We start from the raw sequence: 23258 nt of genomic DNA, 5'->3' as shown, positions 1-23258 counted from the left end.
CCCTCCTAAATTTCCCTTGTTCTGTCAAATTATCTGAACTATGAATTTTCGCAAATGTTCTTGCCATTACTTCTACTTTCTCTTCATTTATTACTGCTATTCCTTCTTCATGTTTTAGAATTGGATATGTCCTGTCCTGTCTATTTCCTTTCATTTTCTTAATCATTCCCCATACATTAGTTATAGGAGTTGTTCTGCCAATTGAATCACAAAAAACTCTCCATTTTGTCCTCTTTGCCTTCTTAATAATTTTCTTTGCTTCCGCTTGACATTTTTTAAATTCAATTAAGTTTTTAAAATTGTGTGTTTTCTTCAATATTCTAAAAGCTCTTTTTCTTCTCCTTATTGCTGCACTGCACTCTTTTGTCCACCAAGGCACCTCTTTCTTTTTGCTCTTACCTTTACCTTTAGGAGTTATTTTTGCTGCTTTCAATATAACTTCCCTAATCTTTTCCTCTATACTTTCTATATCTAGATTTAAATTAACGTCCTCCATATTTTTCTCACATATATATTTAAATATATTCCATTTTGCCTTACTAAATATCCACCTTTCCTGCCTTTCTACTATCCCTTTCTCTTTAGATATGAGGATTTTACAAAAAATTGGAAAATGATCACTACCTATTGTTGTTTCTTGTTCTATTTTCCACTCACATAATCCCGCTAAATCTCTGGACACCAAAGTTAAATCTATATCTGAGTAATTTCCTGCATGCACATCTATTCTTGTTCCCCTCCCATCATTCATACATACTAATTGATTATCTTCCAACAGCTGTTCTATTATCTCTCCATTCGTATCTGTTCTCTGCCCTCCCCATAAATTACTATGAGCATTAAAATCTGCACACCAAATAACTTTATTTTTATTTTGTCCCTGAATTTCTTTTAATTTATCCAAGTCCAATCTTCTACATGGATTGTAATAATTTATTATAATATATGGCTCTGCCTTTATCCAAATTTCCACAATTACAAACTCATCTTCTCTTCCTCTTTTAATCACTCTAAACGGCAACCCTTCCCTAATAAATATGGCACATCCCCCACCATTACCTTCAGCCCTATCAAATCTGACAGCAGAATATTTTAGTATTTTAAATTCTAATTGGGATTTTAGCCAAGTTTCTTGTATACAGATAATCTCTGGAGCTTCTTCTAATTTATCAATAAAATGCTTCAATTCTTGTCCATTTGAAATTAAACTTCTTGCATTCCATTGAAGAAGCAAGACCATATTGTTGTTATCCTATCCAAGCTGTCTCCTGGCCTGAGCGCTGAGGTCATCCCTCACTTCCTCCCATGTCATTTCATTGATGTTAAGATGGTTTGCTGCTGCTTTCACAATCACTTGAATTCTCTCTGTTTTTGATTTAATTTCCATTGTTGCATTTATGACTCCTGCAATAAATGTCACTAATTTTCTTAGATCCACATACACTTTATTTTCCTTTGTTTGGTTTACTCCTGTATTCATCTTGTTTTCCACCCCAACCTCATTTCTTTGCTTTACCACTTTAACAGCCTCTGCATAAGATATTTTGTTTCTTACTCTAACTTGCTGGACCTGCACTTCCCTCTTCATTATTTCACATCCCCCATATGCCACACTATGGTTGCCACCACAATTACAGCATTTTGGTTCCCTGCTCTTATTGCATTCTACATATTCATGGTCTTCCCCACATCGTGCACATCTTCTCTTTCCTTTACATGTCTGAGCTGTGTGGCCAAATCTTTGACATTTAAAACATCTAATTGGTCTTGGGACATACTCTCTTACATTATAGGATACATATCCTAAATAAACTCTTTCTGGGAAGTTTTCTTCATCAAACTCTATCAGGATACTTTCACTGTTGGTTTTTTCTCCATTTTTAAAGGTCTGAAGCCTTCTTACATTTTTAATTTTTCCTCCTCTGAGATTTGATTTTATTTCCTCATCTGAAACCTCAGTTGGAATCCCCCAAATCACTCCCTTCTTCCATTTACCTCCATCTTGTACCAGACTCACACTTGTCACTTTATATTTTCCTATTTCTTTCATCCTACATGCTCTGTCTTTTTGTTCTTCTGTATTACAACTTATCAAGTTTCCATCTCTTAGTACTTTTGCATTAGTGATGTCTCCCACTTGGTTCTTCAGAATCATCGATAATTTAACTGGACTGATAGTTTGCAACGCCTTCTCCTCGTTAACTCTAACAATCACTTTGAACTCTCTTACTTCCCTCTCCATTTCTTCTTCAGATTCATCCCTGCTTTTCACTACTCTTCCCTTCTTTTCTACACCTGCCATTGCTGAAGAATGTCCTCTTTTTGGACTCATCCTTTCACTACTCAATGCCTCGGGACTCCCGTCACTTTCACTATCTATACTATTACCCCACTCTGATCCATTCACAGCACAGCTGAGTCTACCCGCCGTAGTCTTCGTCCAAAGTTCTTTCACTAGTCCTCGGGATTTCCCAATAGAGTCTTGAGCATTTCCCCGACGCCGACTTCCAGAAGTCCGAGGTATTCTTAACTCTTCATCTTCTCCTTTTTTAGTTCTTGATTTCAACTTTTTAACCATCAATCGCTCAGCGTTCCGATGCCTATCCCACAACTTCCTCTGCCTACAACGTCTCGAGCCGACCCCGAGAGTCACACTGACCATGGAGTGTGGTTCGTGATGGTTTAAATATTTATCCTCATCTATATATTCTTATATCGAAACATACACTCACACATTCACACGTAAAAACACATACATACTTGTGCACAACTTTGTAGATTTCGCCTCTTTTCTGTGCTTCATAACATGGATCTTTATAATGACTTTGGGTCATACAAGATAATAAAAAGGAGATCATAGCTGGTTAAATATTAGTAACCATGTTTGTTCAATTAATACAGGGAAATGACAAACTTGAAAACAAGGAAAATTCTAACTTGTCTGACAAAATTGATCATTTCCCATTTTGCATCTTACTTGGTTGTAAGCTTTTCCGTTTTGTAAATAATAAAGCAATGGCCCAAATGTATGGTGCCCAGAAAGGACCTTAATTATTGTATATATGAAATAGACTGAAAAAAATGGTGAATCTAAATGTCAAATTTTTAATCTTGAAAATTAAAAGAGAAGTAAAACTTTTTCTTTTATCTTTATATTTTTAACAACTTTTCTGTTTGTTTCAGTTTTAGATTAGTCTTTCATTTTCTGATCCTCTTTTAGGCATTCAAGGATTACTTTTTTTTTTACTTGCTCTTTGGCTCAGATTTCATGACAGGGGTGGAGTATCTGCTGTCAAGGGTGTGGAATCGCTGAAGGGTCTGTTTCTATCATGTCAAGTTAAAGAAACATTTGATCAGCTTCCTGGCTAAATTTCAGATTTCATACAAGTTGTATTCACATAGATGTTTTGGTAAAATAACTATTCTAATCTTTCTTAGCAGGGGACAGGAGAGGATGAAAGTATTTAACTTATTTTCTTCATACATAATTGTCAGCAAAACCTGCGGTGTTGTAATTTCCCATGTTCACAAAGTATCCGGAGCTGCTTTGTTAAACAATTAAGAGTTTTCTTTGTCTCATACTGCTCTCTGTTTCACTGAATGTAGAACCACAGCAGTGATACAAAGTGAGCCACATGGAAGAACTTGTTTTAAATGTTCACAAACCAGACAAGAATGACTGAAGAGAAAATATATGAATAATCGGAGGGTCATCAAATTAGAAACAGGCTGGCTACACCTTTAATGAGAATCTAGAGTTTGTTATGAATAGATGGAGCATGATGGCTCTTGGAAACAACTGTTCAAGACTTAACTGTGTTAGATTTTAAAATTAAATACATCAGTTCTAAACTAACAAAAAAACAACTTTAAAGGAAAAAGACTGGAAAATGAAAAAAATATATTAAAACCTATTAAAATCTAGAAATAAAAAAATATCTGAAACAAATGCTGTACATGCAATCAGTTAAAAATCTAGTTCAACTCAAAATCCCATTAATTTGGAAAGTGTCCACATGTCGACATCTCTACTGTATTTCATTTTGTGTTTGTTTTTACATCAGCATCTACCAGCAGTTTGAAAACTTGTCTTAAATGTTTTGTTTATTCAGTGCACGCATCCAAACCGACTCGTCATCCAGGATCCTCAGCTGTTCAGTTTTTGAGACATCAACACTGACAGCTATTTTTCACTTTCACAGACTGCTCGCTTTTACACAAACAGAAAAATAGATCCAGATATTTTAGGGGTGTATAAAAACACCATTAGCAGTGACTACTTCATTTTAACATAGGAAACAACATGTGCATTAGATGTGCTCATTTAGGTTTTACACTTCTAAATAACAAATGCCAACTTGAAAAAATGGTACACAAACTAAAAACACAATTTGGAAACAGTTTATTTTTTTTTTTTTAGAAACAATGACTTACTGAAATGTGCCCGTCTTCCAAGTAAATTCACTTTAAAAGTTGTAAACTTAAAACATTAAAAACTGATTAAAAAGAAATACAGCAAAACAACAAAATCACAAGTTGAACTAAAACGTCTCTGGCAAATCCCTGGATCTTCATCTTGGGCGTTTTATCATGAGCCCAGAAGGCTCTGAAATGTCTTCAGATCTTCAATACAATAATACAATAAAACACTTAAATTTCTTTTTAAAATGGTTGTTTATCCAACCTTACTGAGGTTGACAGGATCTGTAGGGAGGAATGAGAAAAATACTCAAATGACAGATTTTTCAAGGAAAACCTGAGGTTAGAAAAAAAGAAGAGGACAGAAATGGAGCCCTGTGGCTCTCCGCTTATTAAAAAATATTGAACAAAGCCTGTGACTTAATTTAATGCATTATGAAATAATTAAAAGTGAAAAATGTGATCAGTGGTAAAAAATAAAAAATGTTTGGATGCACAATACAAGACCTAAAACAACAACAACCAAAAAAACAATTACAGTAATAGTCAACCAAACTCACCAGAATATCAATTTTTGGACTGACGTCTGATTTTTGAGACTGGTCCGTTTTGTGGTTTCCGTCAACTCCATGAATGTAATAATGATAAATGTGCCTGGAAAAAAATATAAAAAAGCACTATTATGTCCCAAGCTTCTGACATGGGACATAATAGTGCTTTAATAGTGTTTCATACTCTATATGAGTGAGCAAACTCACGCTAGCCGTCTGGTCCACTCATGAAAATCATCTTTTAGATATTTGATGTGATCAGGACAGACTCCTGTTATAACAACAGCAGTGAAGCTTTCCTTCCTGGTTTCCTCCTTGATGATGTCTTGAAGGTAACTCTCCTCGTGTGTTATGTGCGAGAAGTCACCAGGCTGCCGCGAGAGGGTAAAATGAGATGTGCCGATTACTTTTATCAGTGAATTCACCAAACACTTTCATTAAAGTCTCTCACCTTCCTGTTTAATATGGTCCCTTTGTAAACATCCTCTTTGTTCTTCTCTTTTTTCTCAAACTCGTCCTTTGATAGAACCAGCTCATGAACATCTGGAGAGTTTCTTGGTTTGGTGATCATCTGATAGTTACAAAATGCTATGGTTCATTATGAAGATACACCGATTTTTTTTTACACATTCAAAAAATATGAGAAAAGATTTATTCAAAACCATTTATGGAAGAATTTATGGTTGAAGTGAGGCAGTAAGACAGCCCTGAACATCACTCTATGGCTGCCATGTTTGGATGTCAAGATGTTCCGTTTTCTGAAATGCTGTGTTAGTTTTGCTCCAGACTGATTTGCTCATCAGTCCACAAAATATTTTCTCAAAAGTCTTAGGGATTATCAAGCATTTTCTGGCAAATGTATTGTTTTTGGGCAACAGTGGTTTTTACCTCGCCCCTCTTTAATAGATGTGCTACCATGAATACGCAACCAACAAAGCAATGCTGTAAACATCGAGTTGGCCAGTATTCCTTCACAAAGACGTGAGAGACACAGAAAACTTCTGCTAAAAGTGGGAGAAGAGGTATTGAATCACGGTCTGTAATTTTCATCCACAGAGCACTTTTCTGCTTAATTCTGTTCTCCCATTCAGACTGCTAGTGTTTTTAAAAATAAAAAAATAATCAGGATCATTAGGTGATTGTTTTGCAGTACGCTTAAGAGGCCATTTAGCTTTTGCTGATTTATGATTTATTTTGGAGAGAGGAAGTCTTTTATTTTGAAGAATGCTTAACAGGATCTAGTTTTGTCTTTTGCCACCATAGACATAAGCTGTGTCCGAATTCAGGGTCTGCATCCTTCGAAGGACGGATTTGTAGGCCGATTACGTCATAGCGTGGCGACAAGGCCTGTCCGAATTCAAAGACTCCTTCAAATGCACCCTTCAAATGCATCCTTCTTTTCCCCAGATTTGAAGGATGGGTCTGGTGTATCCTTCACCATAGACATAATATAAGGATAGACGCCTCATGGACCGCTCTCGCCTATTGTCGCTGGCGAGATTTAGGGCGGCCATCTTGGAGCGGTACTCCACTCCACTCAGCGTTATGTGTCTAGCAGGCACAATGACGTATCAGCGCATTTAATCGATCATAACACACTTTTTTGTTACTGAAACCATATTCAAACATCTATCAAAGCAACATTTATAAACAATAGTATTTTTTAAGTATGTTTTTAATACATAGTTCATCATATTTAAATATGCTTAGTGGCTATAACAATAGAATAGGAATGGAATATTCTGATATCGATGTATGAAGAGCATATTACAAAGCAGCCGTTCATAATTTATTTAATAAATTATTTAGTAATATCAATATATATATTTATATAACTATACAAACACTAATAAATAAAGATTAATGGCACAAATAAATAATGATTAATAGTGAATTATATATATATATATATATATATATATATATACACTGCTCAAAAAAATAAAGGGAACACTCAAATAACACATCCTAGATCTGAATGAATGAAATATTCTCATTGAATACTTTGTTCTGTACAAAGTTGAATGTGCTGACAACAAAATCACACAAAAATTATCAATGGAAATCAAATTTATTAACCAATGGAGGCCTGGATTTGGAACCACACACAAAATTAAAGTGAAATGTTCCCTTTATTTTTTTGAGCAGTATATATATAAATATATATATATATATATATATATATATATATATATATATATATATATATATATATATATATATATATATATATATATATATATATAAAAATAAATGTTTTTCAGCCGACGAGTCCAAAATCCGATGCGAGATTCATCCGTGCTGCAGTGAATCCGTCTCTCTTTAAAGATATCTCCCGCTTCTTACTCACATCGTGTCTTTAGGAAACTTTCAAAACAAAAACGGAAGATTTAGGATGTATCTTACTTTTGACAGAGTGAAAGAATATAAATAATAGTCTTTACCACCTGTGTAAACTTTGCCGGTGAATGTTATAACACATAATATAACATAATATAAGTTTTATAATGTGTTATATTGTTTCATTTCTAATATAGGCTCTTGTGTCAGATAATCTAAGTCAATGTTAGAGAATAATTAATTTTTTTGGACTCTCAGTTAGCCTTCATAGCTGGGCTGAACCCGTATTACACCAAGCACTGTAGCTAATATTAGCTGGTATCTCGCCGGTGGACATAAATACAGTAAAGTAATATTCTAATCACAATATATACACAATAATATGTCCATCTTACTTGTGAAATGTTGTCTGTGGAGCCCTCACATCAATAATCCATCGATCTGAACAACAATATCCCTCAGTGCTGAGGCATCTTCTGCTGTTTTGATTGAGCAAAGTAGGAGTGTATACCGCTCCAAGATGGCCGCCGTATTTCCTGCGCCGGAGCGGCCAATGCGGGGTCTACTCTTATATTATTATTTTATTGTTTACGTAGTTAAATATTAATATAGTTATGAAGGGTTCACTACCGAAACATTGTTATTCATTACCGACATGTTTTTTCATTACCGCTATGTTAACTTTATGAGGATTTATTTAGATTAGTTATATCCTCCTGACTACCAGTAGTTCATTTTTGTCCTCTGTAGAGGACATTTCTAAACTTGAATGTCTCCCACCCCCTAAATTCTACTGAATTAATTCCTTTTGGTATCTACAGAGGACATTTAGGGCTTTTCAATGATACGACATGTGAAGGGGTGGGGCTTCTGTACTTTCCTTTTTCTAATTCAGAAAAATGGCGTTCATCAGTACAAGCCCATTTTATGGAGGGAGACAAAGTAAGTGCATAAAACTTTTTATTGTGCAAATTTTGGTTTAAAATGTTGTTGGCATATTCTAAATAAGTCTCTTAGCAGCATATTAAAACATTCTATGAATTATTTTGACTACTTTATCGTAGTATTTAAAAGTTGAAAAATTGTCCTCTGTAGTGGACATTTGTAATTACTTTTCTGTTTTTTCTGTATCCATCCATCCATCCATCCATCCATCCATCCATCCATCCATCCATCCATCCATCCACTCATTCATTTATCCATCCATCCATCCATCCATCCATCCATCCATCCATCCATCCATCCATCCATCCATCCATCCACTCATTCATTTATCCATCCATCCATCCATCCATCCATCCATCCATCCATCCATCCATCCATCCATCCATCCATCCACTCATTCATTTATCCTCCCACCAACCCATCCATCCATCCATTCATCCATCCATCCACTCATTCATTTATCCTCCCACCAACCCATCCATCCATCCACTCATTCATTTATCCATCCATCCATCCATTTATCCACCCACCCACACATCCATCCATCCATCCATCCACCCATCCATCCATCCACTCATTCATTTATCCATCCATCCATCCTTCCATCCATCCATCCATCCATCCATCCATCCATCCATCCATCCATCCATCCATCCATCCATCCATCCATCCATCCATCCATCCATCCATCCATCCATCCATCCACTCATTCATTTATCCATCCATCCATCCATCCAACCAACCCGGAGAGAACCCATCATACACAGGGAGAACAAGCAAACTCTATGCAGAAAGACCCTGGGCCAGGTTCTGGGTTCTTGGCCTTCTTGCTAAGCAACAGTGCTCAGTTTTGTCAATGTGAAATTCATTCTTATCTTGATGTTTGGATATTTTCTTTCGGACAAACTGGTTGCCATCAAGGTTCAATTTCAAATGTATGGGGTTCAGATGTCCACTGTAGTGGACACATGATATTTCAAAAATAAAAACTTTTTTCCAAAAAAAATGTTTTCAGTATGCTAATTACCTTACAAAGATTGTGGAATTTAAAAAAAATGGTGATTGGACAATATTTTTTTTTCCTGGTAGTCAGGAGGATATGAATTACTTTTATATTTTAATCCCTTGGTGAAATGTGCTAGTCTCTTTATACTATGGTTATATTGTTTTTTCAATGTAATGATTTAATACAAAATCACAATCAAAATTGACTTTGAAATTTGCATCATTGTTACGGTGATGAACTGATTTTTTGCATTAAATAAAACATTTTGTCAAAAATGCCAATTTTTGTTTGTATCTGTCCTTCTGTGCAAACTGAAGTCCTTGGTGTCCAAAAAATGTGAAAAAAAAAAAAAGATTTTGTGATTTCAAATTTCTTCATGGAACTTGTGTTACGGTAATGAATTTATTTGCTCAAAGTTAGAATAAAATGTTTAAAAATACCTAGAAATTGTGCATATAGATTAGAATTTTACAGTGAAAAGTAAAATTAGGATCTATTTTATAAAGAGTGAGTGTTTTTGTGTGTATATAATGGTTTTTAATATTTGCTACAAGTTGGACCATGTTCGTGAGAATCACCTAGTCAGCGCGTCGGGAGCCAGCAGCAGCAGGGCGTCGGGAGCCAGCAGTAGCAGCGCGTCGGGAGCCAGCAGTAGCAGGGCGTCGGGAGCCAGCAGTAGCAGGGCATCGGGAGGCAGCAGCAGGGCGTCGGGAGGCAGCAGCAGGGCGTCGGGAGCCAGCAGTAGCAGCACGTCGGGAGCCAGCAGTAGCAGGGTGTCGAGAAGCCAGCAGCAGGGCGTCGGGAGGCAGGAGCAGCAGCACGTTGGGAGCCAGCAGTAGCAGGGCGTCGGGAGCCAGCAGTAGCAGGGCGTCGGGAGCCAGCAGCAGGGTGTCGGGAGGCAGCAGCAGGGCGTCGGGAGCCAGCAGTAGCAGCACGTCGGGAGCCAGCAGTAGCAGGGTGTCGAGAAGCCAGCAGCAGGGCGTCGGGAGGCAGGAGCAGCAGCACGTTGGGAGCCAGCAGTAGCAGGGCGTCGAGAAGCCAGCAGCAGGGCATCGGGAGCCAGCAGCAGCAGCACGTCGGGAGCCAGCAGCAGCAGGGCATCGGGAGCCAGCAGTAGCAGGGCGTCGGGAGCCAGCAGCAATTCGAGAACCCAGCACTAAGGTGTCGAGAGCCATCAGAGAGAGTCGAGAGCCATCAGAGAGAGTCAAGAGCCATCAGAGAAAGTCGAGAATGCAGCAGTGACTCAAGAAGCGCGAGTCAAGAAGCCACCACCAAGTCGAGAAGCCACGAGCGACTCGAGAAGCCACCAGCGACTCGAGACCCCAGCAGCGACTGGAGAAGCCACCAGAGAGTCGATAGCCTAGCAGCAACTCGAGACCCCAGCAGCGACTCGACAGCCCAGCAGCGACTCGAGAGCCCAGCAGCGACTGGAGAAGCCACCAGCGACAGGAGAAGCCACCAGAAAGTCGAGACCCCAGCAGCGACTCGACAGCCCAGCAGCGACTGGAGAAGCCACCAGAGAGTCGATAGCCTAGCAGCGACTCGAGACCCCAGCAGCGACTCAACAGCCCAGCAGCGACTCAACAGCCCAGCAGCGACTCAACAGCCCAGCAGTGACTGGAGAAGCCACCAGCGACTGGAGAAGCCACCAGAGAGTCGAGACCCCAGCAGCGACTCAACAGCCCAGCAGCGACTCGACAGCCCAGCAGTGACTGGAGAAGCCACCAGCGACTGGAGAAGCCACCAGAGAGTCGAGACCCCAGCAGCGACTCAACAGCCCAGCAGCGACTCGACAGCCCAGCAGTGACTGGAGAAGCCACCAGCGACTGGAGAAGCCACCAGAGTCGAGACCCCAGCAGCGCCTCAACAGCCCAGCAGCAACTCGAGAGCCCAGCATCGACTGGAGAAGCCACCATCGACTGGAGAAGCCACCAGCAACTGGAGAAGCCACCAGAGAGTCGAGAGCCCAGCGGCGACTCGACAGCCCAGCAGCAACTCCAGAAACCAGCACCAGTTTCACAGACCAACCCAGAGAACTAAAACATCCATAATGGCAGAAAATATCTTAAAGTTCCAGACTGGTACATGGTCTTTAAAACTGTCCCAGTCCATGTACCGACTTCTCTCAGAACTGATGGTGGCTTCTGGTTCTCTTGTTCTGCCAGCCTTTCTTGAAGCAGAGCATTTTCGTTTATCAGCTCCGCGTTCTGCTTGCACAGGTTTTTGATTTTTTGCCTGTTGCTGCGCTGTATACTACGCAGATTGTCCAGCTGTCCCCAAACATTGTCTAGATCTCTAGCCTGCTGATCAACCTTCTTCTCTGTTGTTTTCAGCTCCATCCGAAGACCTTGGGCTTCTTCTCTCAGACATCCTTGGACATCTTCTAATGCCTGCACTTCCTTTTTGTCATCTTTATACTGGCGCTCTTTCTGATTTAGCTCTTTGCAAAGTGAGACCAGCTGACCACGGAGAGCGTTGTTTTGGCATTCCAGCAGGTCATACTGAGCTTGCAGGCAACTGGGCCTGCAAGGTCGAGACTTTAACTCCTCGATTTTCCTCCGTAAGTTTTCCACGGTCTGCTGGAGCTCCAGGTTTTCTTTCTCCAGAGTTCTGTCCATATTTTTCTTAGAAGTCTTCACTGAAAGCAAATATTCTTCTTCTGATATGTACAGCAAATGAGTTGGCATTAAAGAGAGTCATCAGTGATGTCATAGAGCATGAGTGACATCACTGGTACATCAAAGCCACTGTGTGTGGGTGTGTGTTCTGTTTTGTTTTTGCTCCTCTTCCGTGCATCAGAGCTCGCTCTGCAGCCATGTAGTGATGGCTTATTTTGACACACAGACTAACAAAACTACTACAAACACTGCACACACACTCACAAACTCCAACTAACACACTTATCATCTAAAAAACTCATCCGAAACACTCCTAGTAAAATCCAAAGCGTCATTGCGCTCCAGTCTCTTCCCGGCTCGCACCACAAGTCTCCTCTCTCCCCAACGACATACCGACAACACCTTTTCATTGGGTGTTTTACAAATGTGGTACATTTGAGGAAATCGAAAAAAATGGACGTCATATAGCATTCAAGCATTTCCTGGTCACGAAAAATTCACTGAATGAGCCACCAATGTGAAAAATGAAACCCGCAGACTCCTTTTCGTCTTCCGGCTCAAAGCAGAGCTGCCTGCTGCGCGTTCATTCTTCACATAATCCTTTATATACAGAACAGAAACCACTAAGCTGAAAACAAATCAAGTGGATGCCACCGATCGCTCCGGTATCCAAACTTTGCATCAATTTCGCGATCTCACTGCTTTTGCCGCTACGCTGTTCTCTTTCACCGTAACTTGAACAACTTTACTTTGTTTCGTAGCAACAAAATACAGACCACAATTATTTGTTGAAGATGTGAGATTTCCAATAACAAAGGAATCTAATGTTGCGTTCCATTTGTTCCTTTTGGAAGGTCATTTCCTGTTACATTCCCAGAAAAGCCCGTCTAACATTTCTCTGACATTCGGAAAAATATGGTTTACATATTTAAGAATAACTCCGGTTTTACTTGGTCTATTAACACAATTTAAAAACTGGTGTGTAGTTTAACATGTGCACTTTAAACAGAAGTTGAAAGTGAGACGTGGGAGAGAGGTCACGTGATCCAGACCAAGATGGAGGCTTGAGGCTTTTTTTCCGTTCCAGGCTTAAAATATTTTTATAACTTCCTCCAGTTAAATACATCTTTGTCAACTTTGAAACACTTCGGGGATGCCTAGACCACATTGTGAAAAAGATTTCCCAATTTGTTCCCCGGCGGGTTCTTCCACCAAGAAGAAAACCGTTCCGACGGATCCCAGTCAGGCTGAAGCTAATGCTAGCGAATCAGAGCTAACCAACCGTACAACACGAAGCTGAAGTTGGTTTCCAGGTGGCGTCGCCGCTCGCTCCTGACACCAGGTGGCCGCGGCTGTCCCTCCTGACACCAGGTGGCGGCGGCTGTCCATCCTGACACCAAGTGGCGGCGGGTCTCTTTCCTGACACCAGGTGGCGGTGGCTATCCATCCTGACACCAGGTGGCCGCGGCTGTCCCTCCTGACACCAGGTGGCGGCGGCTGTCCATCCTGACACCAAGTGGCGGCGGGTCTCTTTCCTGACACCAGGTGGCGGTGGCTATCCATCCTGACACCAAGTGGCGGCGGCTGTCCATCCTGACACCAGGTGGCGGCGGCTGTCCATCCTGACACCAAGTGGCGGCGGCTGTCCATCCTGAAACCAAGTGGCGGCGGGTTTCTTTCCTGACACCAGGTGGCGGCGGCTGTCCATCCTGACACCAAGTGGCGGCGGCTGTCCATCCTGAAACCAAGTGGCGGCGGGTTTCTTTCCTGACACCAGGTGGCGGCGGCTGTCCATCCTGACACCAAGTGGCGGCGGCTGTCCATCCTGAAACCAAGTGGCGGCGGGTTTCTTTCCTGACACCAGGGGGCGGCGGCTGTCCATCCTGACACCATAGACCTGTCCGAATCCACAGACATTTTTCTTCCGGTCTTAGTTTATTCCTGGCCTTCGAAGGACCCGTCCTACGTAGACCAGTCCTTCGCAGACCCTGAATTCGGACACAGCTATAATAAAATTATCACGTTTTAACAATATAGGTATCACGTTTTAACAAGATGCATAACATGTTTTAACAAGATACGTATCACGTTTTAACAAGATATGCATCACGTGATAGCGCTCGAATTTTTTTCCTGCGTGATAGCAATGCGCTTCCGTAGTTACCTCTGCTCTCTCATCAGTTCCTCTTTTCCCCTGACTTTTCACCTACCATCTTCCTCCAACACAACATCAGTGACCTTTAATTACAGTTACACATTTTACACCATTTCAAGTTCAATGTCAAAATCACATTTATAACCTTTTAGTTTCTCTAGTTTAGCATTCATTTATAATATTATAATAACCATAACTTATTAGTTACTCCTATTATAATCATAATGCGAGTTATTACAGACACTTCTGAAAAGAAACCAAGAATAATCCACTATTCTAATTATTTGATACCAAGTTACAGTTACTTGTTTCACCTGTAAGTACTTCCACAAGTGTAAGAGCAAGTTTTAAATATTCTTATAATCAAACCAACATCAACCACTGGTTAAACCAATGTTAATTATTGGCTTAATTATAAGTCATTATTATTAATGTAAGTATTTTACTTTGGGTTTTATCCAATTACTCAAAATGTTTTGATTTTATTCTTAAAACCTTTAATGCTTTGAAATAAGGAATAGTCTGACATAATTTTATACACATGCAGGCTGGACACTTCCTCTTTCCTCAGGAAACCTGCTCTTCCTGTTCCATGACTCTCTTTCTGCCTGACTATATATTTTTTAAATAGAAAAAAGTAGAATTAAAGCAAAGTTTGCAGGACACATAAGAACCAGATTAATTTCATTACCGTCTGAGTCTACTGCTGGGTCTTGATGTCACCTGTTGAATCAATTTTAAAGGTAACTTTATTCATTGTTACTATTAAACCAAAATCTCTAGCATGGGGAAGTGGGATGATCTCGACTTTTCTCGACAAGTGGGAGAAGAGGTACTGAATCACAATATGTAATTTTCACCCACAGAGGACTTTTCTGCTTAATTCTGTTCTCCCATTCAGACTGGCAGTGTTTTTAAAAAGGTTTAAAATTAAGGCTCATTTGTGTTCTACAATAATCTTTGTAACAAAACAACACATTTTAAATGGTTTCATAAGCACACTCACTCTGACTGAGTTTCCAATGTGGAATGCTGCTTGCTTGCCCCCAGCTCCAAAGTAGGATATATCGCTGTTGAGACTGCGACGTACAGGTTCAGGACGAGTGTTACCCTCTCTTTCACTAGATCCCCAAAAAGATTTCCAAGAAACAAGTCAGGTAATGTGACAGAATTATGTTTTTGTACAAAAAGCTATTGAAGTGGACACACTCACTGGGAAGTCTACAACAAACCTTTCAAATGTGCTGTTTTCCCTTGTGAACTTAGAGAGTCTGTAAACAGCCCAGTTATTGAGCTGCTTGGAGGTCATCCCGCATCCATTGTCCAACACAACAACAGTAAATGTTTTGTCAAATAGCTGTCCAGAATGGAAAGGAAAAAACACGACAAGTTATGCAAAATTATTAAAACAGAATTCAGGGGTTTCTACTTTGGTTAATACTCAATTTATTGTGCAAGGCATAATCAATTGTGTTAATGAACATGTTCAAGTTTTCATTCATACAAAATTTCTACACATTTTGTCTTAATATAATCACAAACTGTTGAGTGTTTTATTGGGAATTTCGGTAATAATACAAAGTAATTCATAATTGTACAGTGGAAGGAAAATTGATACAAAATATTCAACAATGTTAAAAGTCATGTTGCTACTATGTACTTCCTCCTCTTTAATCTGGCATTCCTAAATTATGTCAAAAACGTATGCTGTAAACATCGAGTTGATAGTAAAATTTTCAAAAGTAAGAAGCAGAACCAACCAGCCTTATCTCTATACTCCTGACTCCAGTGTTTTTTGCTGTGGCTGAAAGAGCATTGTCCACCAGCTGAGCAAGAGCGCAGGCTGAAAAAAATGACACAAAGACACCAAAAGGTTAAGGTAATAAGCTGCATTCCCTGTTCCCAAATTATGAGCATCACTTTGATTACATTAATACCCACACAATGATTTTTGGCCCTCGATAAAGTACTCATCTGTCCCACTTTCAGTCATTGTGCTGTAGTGAGGAACGAAGTTAATCTCTTCCTTGATGGAAGCTGGCAGGACTTGGTTTCTTTTTCGTAGCAGATAGAGGGTGGTGCCATCTTTCAGTTTATCTGAAATGAGTGAAAGAATAATATTCTATGTTCTCCGTTTCAGAGTTTTCCTCTGTTTCATAAACATGAACAGGTTTACTTACCAAATTTATCAGCATCCACTATTATTCTGTCAGTTGTTGTCAACACAAATGTCTCATTTGAAGAGACAGAAAACTTCTGTGGGGACAAAAAACAATGATATATTATCTGGTTAAAGAATTTTTGAGATCAGACACTGATGTGGGATGAAAACTCCTGGCCATTTATTTGGGTTGAGATCAGTGGTGCTCACTCATGTTGGAACATTAACATGATAAGAAGTCCTGATTTTATTATTTAAATGCATGGAAAATACTTTCATAACTTTATTTGAAGGGGTGTGCTTAAATCTGACATGACACTGTCATAAACATGACATAACACCTGTCATGAACATAAAGAAGTCTTTATGAATGTATGGAGTTAGATTTGTTTCACAATTATTCAATCAAAAAAAAAATCATGTCAAACAAAAAAAGTAGTATTCAACCAAAAAAAAAATCATGTCAAACAAAAAAAGTAGTATTCAATCAAAAAAAAATCATGTCAAAGCAAAAATCACTAAGTTTTTTTTTAACTTTTTTTTTTGTTTTTGGTTGAGTCTCTTTTTTTTTGGTTGAAACTTTTTTTTTTGGTTGAGTCTCTTTTTTTTTTGGTTGAAACTTTTTTTTTTGGTTGAGTCTCTTTTTTTTTTGGTTGAAACTTTTTTTTTTGCTTGAGTCGCTTTTTTTTTTTGGTTGAGTCGCTTTTTTTTTTGGTTGAAACTTTTTCTAAGTTTTTGGTTGAATTCGTTTTCTTGCTTATACAACTTTATTTGCTTTGGGGAAGCTTACATGAACATTCTGGGCGGGGCTTAAGGACGAGCGATGTAAGACGTGTTCCGATTGGTTAGCGCTGACTAAAGCGGATGACTCCCTGAGATCTCAGAACTCTGTCCCGAACTGCAGGGCTTCGGTGACGGGACACAGAATGTGGATGGTAAGTAATCTTCACAAAATTACACCGTTTAGCAGCTTCTAAAGTGTCCACCCTGTTTCAAAGAAGAAATCTTACTCAACTTATGACGACAGTCACATATTTTGTCTGCCGTGATCCCCGGTAGCATATTGTGCTAGCTAATGTTAGCACTAGGTAAAGTTCATAAACTAGGCTTGTGTAATATTCGCCTGTCTTTATGTTGAATTCGTTAACCAGCGCACCTCTGTTGAGTGGCATTAAGCGTGGAAAATACCAAATATATCTGGAGGAAATATGTGTTAAAAAACTGTTGCGCAATCCTCAGTGTGTGTGTGTGTGTGTGTGTGTATTAACTAGCATTGAAGCTAAAATGGGAAAACAGCGGATCGTTGCACCAATGTTATCAGGTCCACATTAATCTGCACCACACGTCAAGTGTGACTGTGCAGATGATTTATTTACCAAGCACATAATCAGTGCTGTCGATGAGGGGAGGCAACGTAACTCTTAAATATATACATTTTCTTCCAGATGTAAAATGTAAAACTAAGCTGGTAGGTCACAGGCCGAAGGAGGATATTCACATAATTTCTGTTTTTTATTATTTGGTGGGTGTGTGTCCTGTACTTAGTTTTATTCCGAATTACATGTAATATGCCTTTTGCTGTGTTATATTAAATTAATTTGGTGTTCTCCTAATTCCCCATTCTAGTATGACCAGCAGAGTGCAGCTGAAGCAGGACAGGCTTGTAGGTCTTACTGATTCCTCCAGCTGCTACAGACGATCAGAGCATGAGGATGGAGAGATCAGTAAGTGTTGAGTCAGAGAAGGTCAGGTAGGGAAGGAAGTGTTGCTTATAGGGGCCGTGTGTGTTTGGCTAAATATATTTTAACATACATTTTCTACTTACTAAATATTTCAGTTTACTCTCTCAGTAACTTCAGTGTTATACCTCTGCACTATTTTTTTGCAGTTTCTCTTATTGTGATACAGTAACTGTTTCACTTGAACATTTAATTTCCCTGAGATGTAGTCAATTTATTTTCAATTAAAACTCTTAAAAAGACTTTAGGGCTTATTAGGTTTTGATTATGTTGTCTAGGTAAATATCATCACTTACTCATACTTTTTAAATTCATTTTTGTTTTTCAGATTTGCGTCAAAGCTTCTTGATTCGTTTCTGAGCCATGATTGAGACTCTCCATGATGTTCACCCAGGACAGAGGGGAACTGTTATCAACTCCACTCCATTGACCCCTTGAGACCTTCCTGTTGTTAAATTGCTTTTCCCTTGGATCCAAGCACCTGCACCTCACTGACCAGTACAGTGACCATCAGTCCACAGTCAACTGGATCATCACAACATTGACTAACTTTTTATTTACAATTAGGATCTGAAAACCAGAGGACCAGCTACGCAAAAATCTACCTGCAAACTTTAAGCAGCTACCCTGACACTGCAGTGATCCTGGACTGGGCTGAGCTGCTCTTCCTCTCTCCTCCAGAGTGACGAGTTTTCATCACCAGTAAAGACAAGTTTGAGTAACTGCTGGAAAGTGTATTGTATATTTTTAGTGTTCATTTCGTTATACTGTTTGGACTTAAAATAAAATGTAATCTCTTTTGTAATACTCTACATTTTACAAACCTTTTTCCCTTATCTCAGTTGTAACATTATGTGAAGTATTTGCATGTAATTCGGCCTTCAAGCAAGATATTAAAATTAAACGCTTTCAAGCAATATTTCATCTTTTCTAAAACAAAATACAGAAAATACTTTCACAAAGTGGCTTTATTTCTGTCATTCCTCTTGTGAGTTGTATAATGGAGTGTTATGGCCAGGTTACAAGTATTTTTAATTATCAGAATGCAGTCATATTAGGATCATAAAGATGCAATTTTACCAGAAGAACATCTTAAAATATGGGAAGTCATTTTATGGAGAAGTCTTGGCTCCCTCTGACGAAACCAGCTCAGTCCAGGTGGTTCCGATACATTCAGTGGTTAAGAGGATCAACTGGCCACCAGGTAAGCATTGATGTTAAAATAACAAACAGAGCTACTGATGTAGGAGTATTTTCCATGTTGAAGAAAAGCTAAGTTTATAATGGGAGAGGGAAAATGATGCGTTTAGGTCAGCCGATGTCTCCATCCAGGAAGCCACTAAAGCCAAACAGAACTCCAGTCCAGCTCCAGCTGCAGTGAGGATGAAAAAGGGAGAAATAACCGAACGTTAACATGACAGGGAATAAAGGAAATTTGGTAATTCGCTTTTAATGTGTTCCAGATCCAAAAAGAAAAAGCTCTGATATAAACTTGTTTATTTATTTCTGCCAGGATGTTGGTGGTAATTTTTGTATTTTTATTACAATGTATCATTAACACATAAGCATGCATTATTTTTAAAACCACTAAATAAAATGACTTGGAGAAATATATTTAGCCAATCACACACGGCCCCTATAAGCAACACTTCCTTCCCTACCTGACCTTCTCTGACTCAACACTTACTGATCTCTCCATCCTCATGCTCTGATCGTCTGTAGCAGCTGGAGGAATCAGTAAGACCTACAAGCCTGTCCTGCTTCAGCTGCACTCTGCTGGTCATACTAGAATGGGGAATTAGGAGAACACCAAATTAATTTAATATAACACAGCAAAAGGCATATTACATGTAATTCGGAATAAAACTAAGTACAGGACACACACCCACCAAATAATAAAAAACAGAAATTATGTGAATATCCTCCTTCGGCCTGTGACCTACCAGCTTAGTTTTACATTTTACATCTGGAAGAAAATGTATATATTTAAGAGTTACGTTGCCTCCCCTCATCGACAGCACTGATTATGTGCTTGGTAAATAAATCATCTGCACAGTCACACTTGACGTGTGGTGCAGATTAATGTGGACCTGATAACATTGGTGCAACGATCCGCTGTTTTCCCATTTTAGCTTCAATGCTAGTTAATACACACACACACACACACTGAGGATTGCGCAACAGTTTTTTAACACATATTTCCTCCAGATATATTTGGTATTTTCCACGCTTAATGCCACTCAACAGAGGTGCGCTGGTTAACGAATTCAACATAAAGACAGGCGAATATTACACAAGCCTAGTTTATGAACTTTACCTAGTGCTAACATTAGCTAGCACAATATGCTACCGGGGATCACGGCAGACAAAATATGTGACTGTCGTCATAAGTTGAGTAAGATTTCTTCTTTGAAACAGGGTGGACACTTTAGAAGCTGCTAAACGGTGTAATTTTGTGAAGATTACTTACCATCCACATTCTGTGTCCCGTCACCGAAGCCCTGCAGTTCGGGACAGAGTTCTGAGATCTCAGGGAGTCATCCGCTTTAGTCAGCGCTAACCAATCGGAACACGTCTTACATCGCTCGTCCTTAAGCCCCGCCCAGAATGTTCATGTAAGCTTCCCCAAAGCAAATAAAGTTGTATAAGCAAGAAAACGAATTCAACCAAAAACTTAGAAAAAGTTTCAACCAAAAAAAAAAGCGACTCAACCAAAAAAAAAGCGACTCAAGCAAAAAAAAAAGTTTCAACCAAAAAAAAAAGAGACTCAACCAAAAAAAAAAGTTTCAACCAAAAAAAAAGAGACTCAACCAAAAAAAAAGAGACTCAACCAAAAAAAAAAGTTTCAACCAAAAAAAAAGAGACTCAACCAAAAAAAAAAGTTTCAACCAAAAAAAAAAGAGACTCAACCAAAAAAAAAAGTTTCAACCAAAAAAAAAAGAGACTCAACCAAAAACAAAAAAAAAAGTTAAAAAAAAAACTTAGTGATTTTTGCTTTGACATGATTTTTTTTTTGATTGAATACTACTTTTTTTGTTTGACATGATTTTTTTTTTGGTTGAATACTACTTTTTTTGTTTGACATGATTTTTTTTTTGATTGAATAATTGTGAAACAAATCTAACTCCATATGAATGTTAGTTGTCATGAAGTGTCATTCGGTAAATAATGACACTTTTAATGCAAAGTTGTTCTAAAAGTTGTATTAAAAGTCCATTAAAAGTGCGAAATTAGCATGATTTTGTAAATTATGATAATTTAATGCAAAGTTTGCATTTTTAATGGACTTTCAATGCAACTTTTAGAGCATTATTTAGCGAATGACACTTCGTGACAACAGTCATAAACATTCATAAAGACTTCTTTATGTTCATGACAGACGTCATATAATGTTTTTAACAGTGTCATGTCAGTCTTATGCACACCCCTTCAAATAAAGTGTTACCAATACTTTTTGTAATTCATGAAGAGCTATTATTACCTTTTGAACAACTTGCACAAAGCCTTTAAAGTCCAAACCGCTGGTTTTCAAAGTTTTTCTGACGATCTTTTCAAAGCGGCAGTCGTTCACTTGGATCATCTTGTCTTCTTACTGCATTGAGACTGCAAGAGTGGTAAAACTGTGACGTTTAGAGATTGGCTTTAATGCAAAGTTGAAGAAAACAAAAACTTATTTATTCTCAACTCTGTTCCGAAGCATTATTGATCAAATCTCAATGGAACTAGTTTTCTATCTAGTTTTGAGCATAGAGTCTCTCCATTATGAAATGCCCATTTCCTGATTCAGAGATTGTGGTTAAAGCTCATCAGTGGTTGGGATCCACCCACTACACACAGAAACTCCTACTGTAACTGAGAGACACCCACCTGGGTTGTGCAGAGAGTTCTTCTTTCTGCTGTCTGTAGGTTCCGCCTTTTTTCTGTGCTTCTTAATAACATGGAGCTTCAGCTGACTGCAATGACTTTGGCTCATACAAGATATAGAAAGGAGATCACAGCTGGTTAAATATTAGTGGGAACCATGTTTGTTCAGTTAACACTGGGAAATGACAAACTTGAAAACAAGGAAAATTCTAACTTGTCTGACAAAATTATCACTTCCCATTTTGCATCTTACTTTTTCTTTTTGTTAATAATAAAGCAATGGCCCAGATGTATGGTGCCCAGAAAGGACCTTATTTATTATATAAATGAAATAGATAGAAAAAAACAAATGGTGAACCTAAATGTGAAATTTTAATCTTGAAAAATAAAAAAGAAGTAAAACTGTTTTTCTTATATCTTTATATTTTAACAACTTTTCTGTTTGTTTCAGTTTTAGATTAGTCTTTAATTTTCTGATCTTTCTTTATGCATTCAGGGAGTTTTTTTTAACTTGCTCTTTGGCTCGAATTTCATGACAGGAGTGGAGTATCTGCTGCCAAGGGTGTGGAATCGTGATGGCAGCATGCCCTACATGGCTGAAGTGTCTGTTCCTAACATGTCCCATTAAAGAAACATGGGAAGTTTGATCAGCTTACTGGCTACGTTTCAGATTTCATACAAGTTGTATTCACATAGATGTTTTGGTTAAATAACTATTCTAATCTTTGTTAACAGGGGACAGAAGAGAATGAAAGTATTTAACTTATTTTCTTCATACATGATTGTCAGCAAAGTATCCGGAGCTGTGTTTCTCTTTGGTGAACAGTTAAGAGTTTTCTTTGTCTCATACTGCTCGCTGTTTCACTGAATGTAGAACCACAGCAGTGATACAAAGTGAGCCACATGGAAGAACTTGTTTTAAATGTTCACAAACCAGACAAGAACGACTGAAGAGAAAATATATGAATAATCGGAGGGTCATCAAATTAGAAACAGGCTGGCTACACCTTTAATGAGAATCTAGAGTTTGTTATGGATGGATGGAGTATGATGGCTCTTGGAAACAACTGTTCAAGACTTAACTGTGTTAGATTTTAAAATTAAATACATCAATTCTAAACTGATGAAAAAACAACTTTAAAGGAAAAAGACTGGAAAGTGAAAAAAAAAATATTAAAGACCTATTTAAATCTAGAAAAAAAAACTGAAACAAATGCTGTACATGCAGTTAAAAATCTAGTTCACCAACTCAAAATCCCATTAAGTTGGAAAGTGCTCACATGTCAACATCTCTACTGTATTTCATTTTGTGTTTGTTTTTACATCAGCATCTACCAGCAGTTTGAAAACTTGTCTTAAATGTTTTGTTTCTTCAGCACACATCCAAACCCGACTCGTCATCCAGGATCCTCAGCTGTTCAGTTTTTGAGACATCAACACTGACAGCTAATTTTCACTTT

General features: G+C 38.6%; 1 protein-coding gene and 3 long non-coding RNA genes across 4 annotated transcripts; 1 reads left to right on the top strand and 3 right to left on the bottom strand.

The window, feature by feature from the left end:
• Window positions 1-4021: 4021 nt before the first annotated feature.
• On the bottom strand, window positions 4022-15386 carry LOC148153418 (structural maintenance of chromosomes flexible hinge domain-containing protein 1-like). Its single transcript, XM_088001369.1, has 6 exons — window positions 15267-15386; window positions 15041-15155; window positions 5422-5541; window positions 5178-5341; window positions 4980-5073; window positions 4022-4704 (listed from the first exon to the last, which is right to left on the bottom strand). The coding sequence occupies exons 1-6, from the start codon at window positions 15341-15343 to the stop codon at window positions 4663-4665; spliced, it is 612 nt and encodes a 203-aa protein (XP_087857495.1). The 5' UTR covers window positions 15344-15386; the 3' UTR covers window positions 4022-4662.
• Window positions 15387-15456: 70 nt separating this feature from the next.
• Window positions 15457-21701, bottom strand: LOC148153415 (uncharacterized). The gene is made up of 4 exons (XR_015761572.1): window positions 21416-21701; window positions 16215-16290; window positions 15976-16131; window positions 15457-15877 (listed from the first exon to the last, which is right to left on the bottom strand). It is a non-coding gene; the product is annotated as an uncharacterized LOC148153415 (long non-coding RNA).
• On the top strand, window positions 16570-18746 carry LOC148153417 (uncharacterized). Its single transcript, XR_015761649.1, has 3 exons — window positions 16570-17130; window positions 17822-17919; window positions 18263-18746. It is a non-coding gene; the product is annotated as an uncharacterized LOC148153417 (long non-coding RNA).
• On the bottom strand, window positions 18885-21078 carry LOC148153416 (uncharacterized). Its single transcript, XR_015761648.1, has 3 exons — window positions 20405-21078; window positions 19622-19719; window positions 18885-19306 (listed from the first exon to the last, which is right to left on the bottom strand). It is a non-coding gene; the product is annotated as an uncharacterized LOC148153416 (long non-coding RNA).
• Window positions 21702-23258: the final 1557 nt, after the last annotated feature.

This window comes from Poecilia mexicana, unplaced genomic scaffold (genome assembly GCF_051168715.1).
Source record: "Poecilia mexicana isolate PSO_F unplaced genomic scaffold, ASM5116871v1 scaffold_20, whole genome shotgun sequence".
Classification (NCBI taxonomy): Eukaryota; Metazoa; Chordata; class Actinopteri; order Cyprinodontiformes; family Poeciliidae; genus Poecilia; species Poecilia mexicana.
Note: the sequence above shows the minus strand (reverse complement) of the source record. Positions and strands in the feature narration are given on the sequence as shown.

Bases quoted from the DNA above. Each gene is read 5' to 3' on its own strand.
- LOC148153418 (XM_088001369.1), bottom strand. From the start codon at position 15,343: ATGACCTCCAAGCAGCTCAATAACTGGGCTGTTTACAGACTCTCTAAG. The intron at 15,156-15,266 runs GTTTGTTGTAGA...TTGGGGATCTAG, and splicing joins GAAAACAGCACATTTGAAAG to TGAAAGAGAGGGTAACACTC. The intron at 5,074-5,177 runs GTGAGTTTGCTC...ATTTTTTTCCAG, and splicing joins GAGTGGACCAGACGGCTAGC to GCACATTTATCATTATTACA.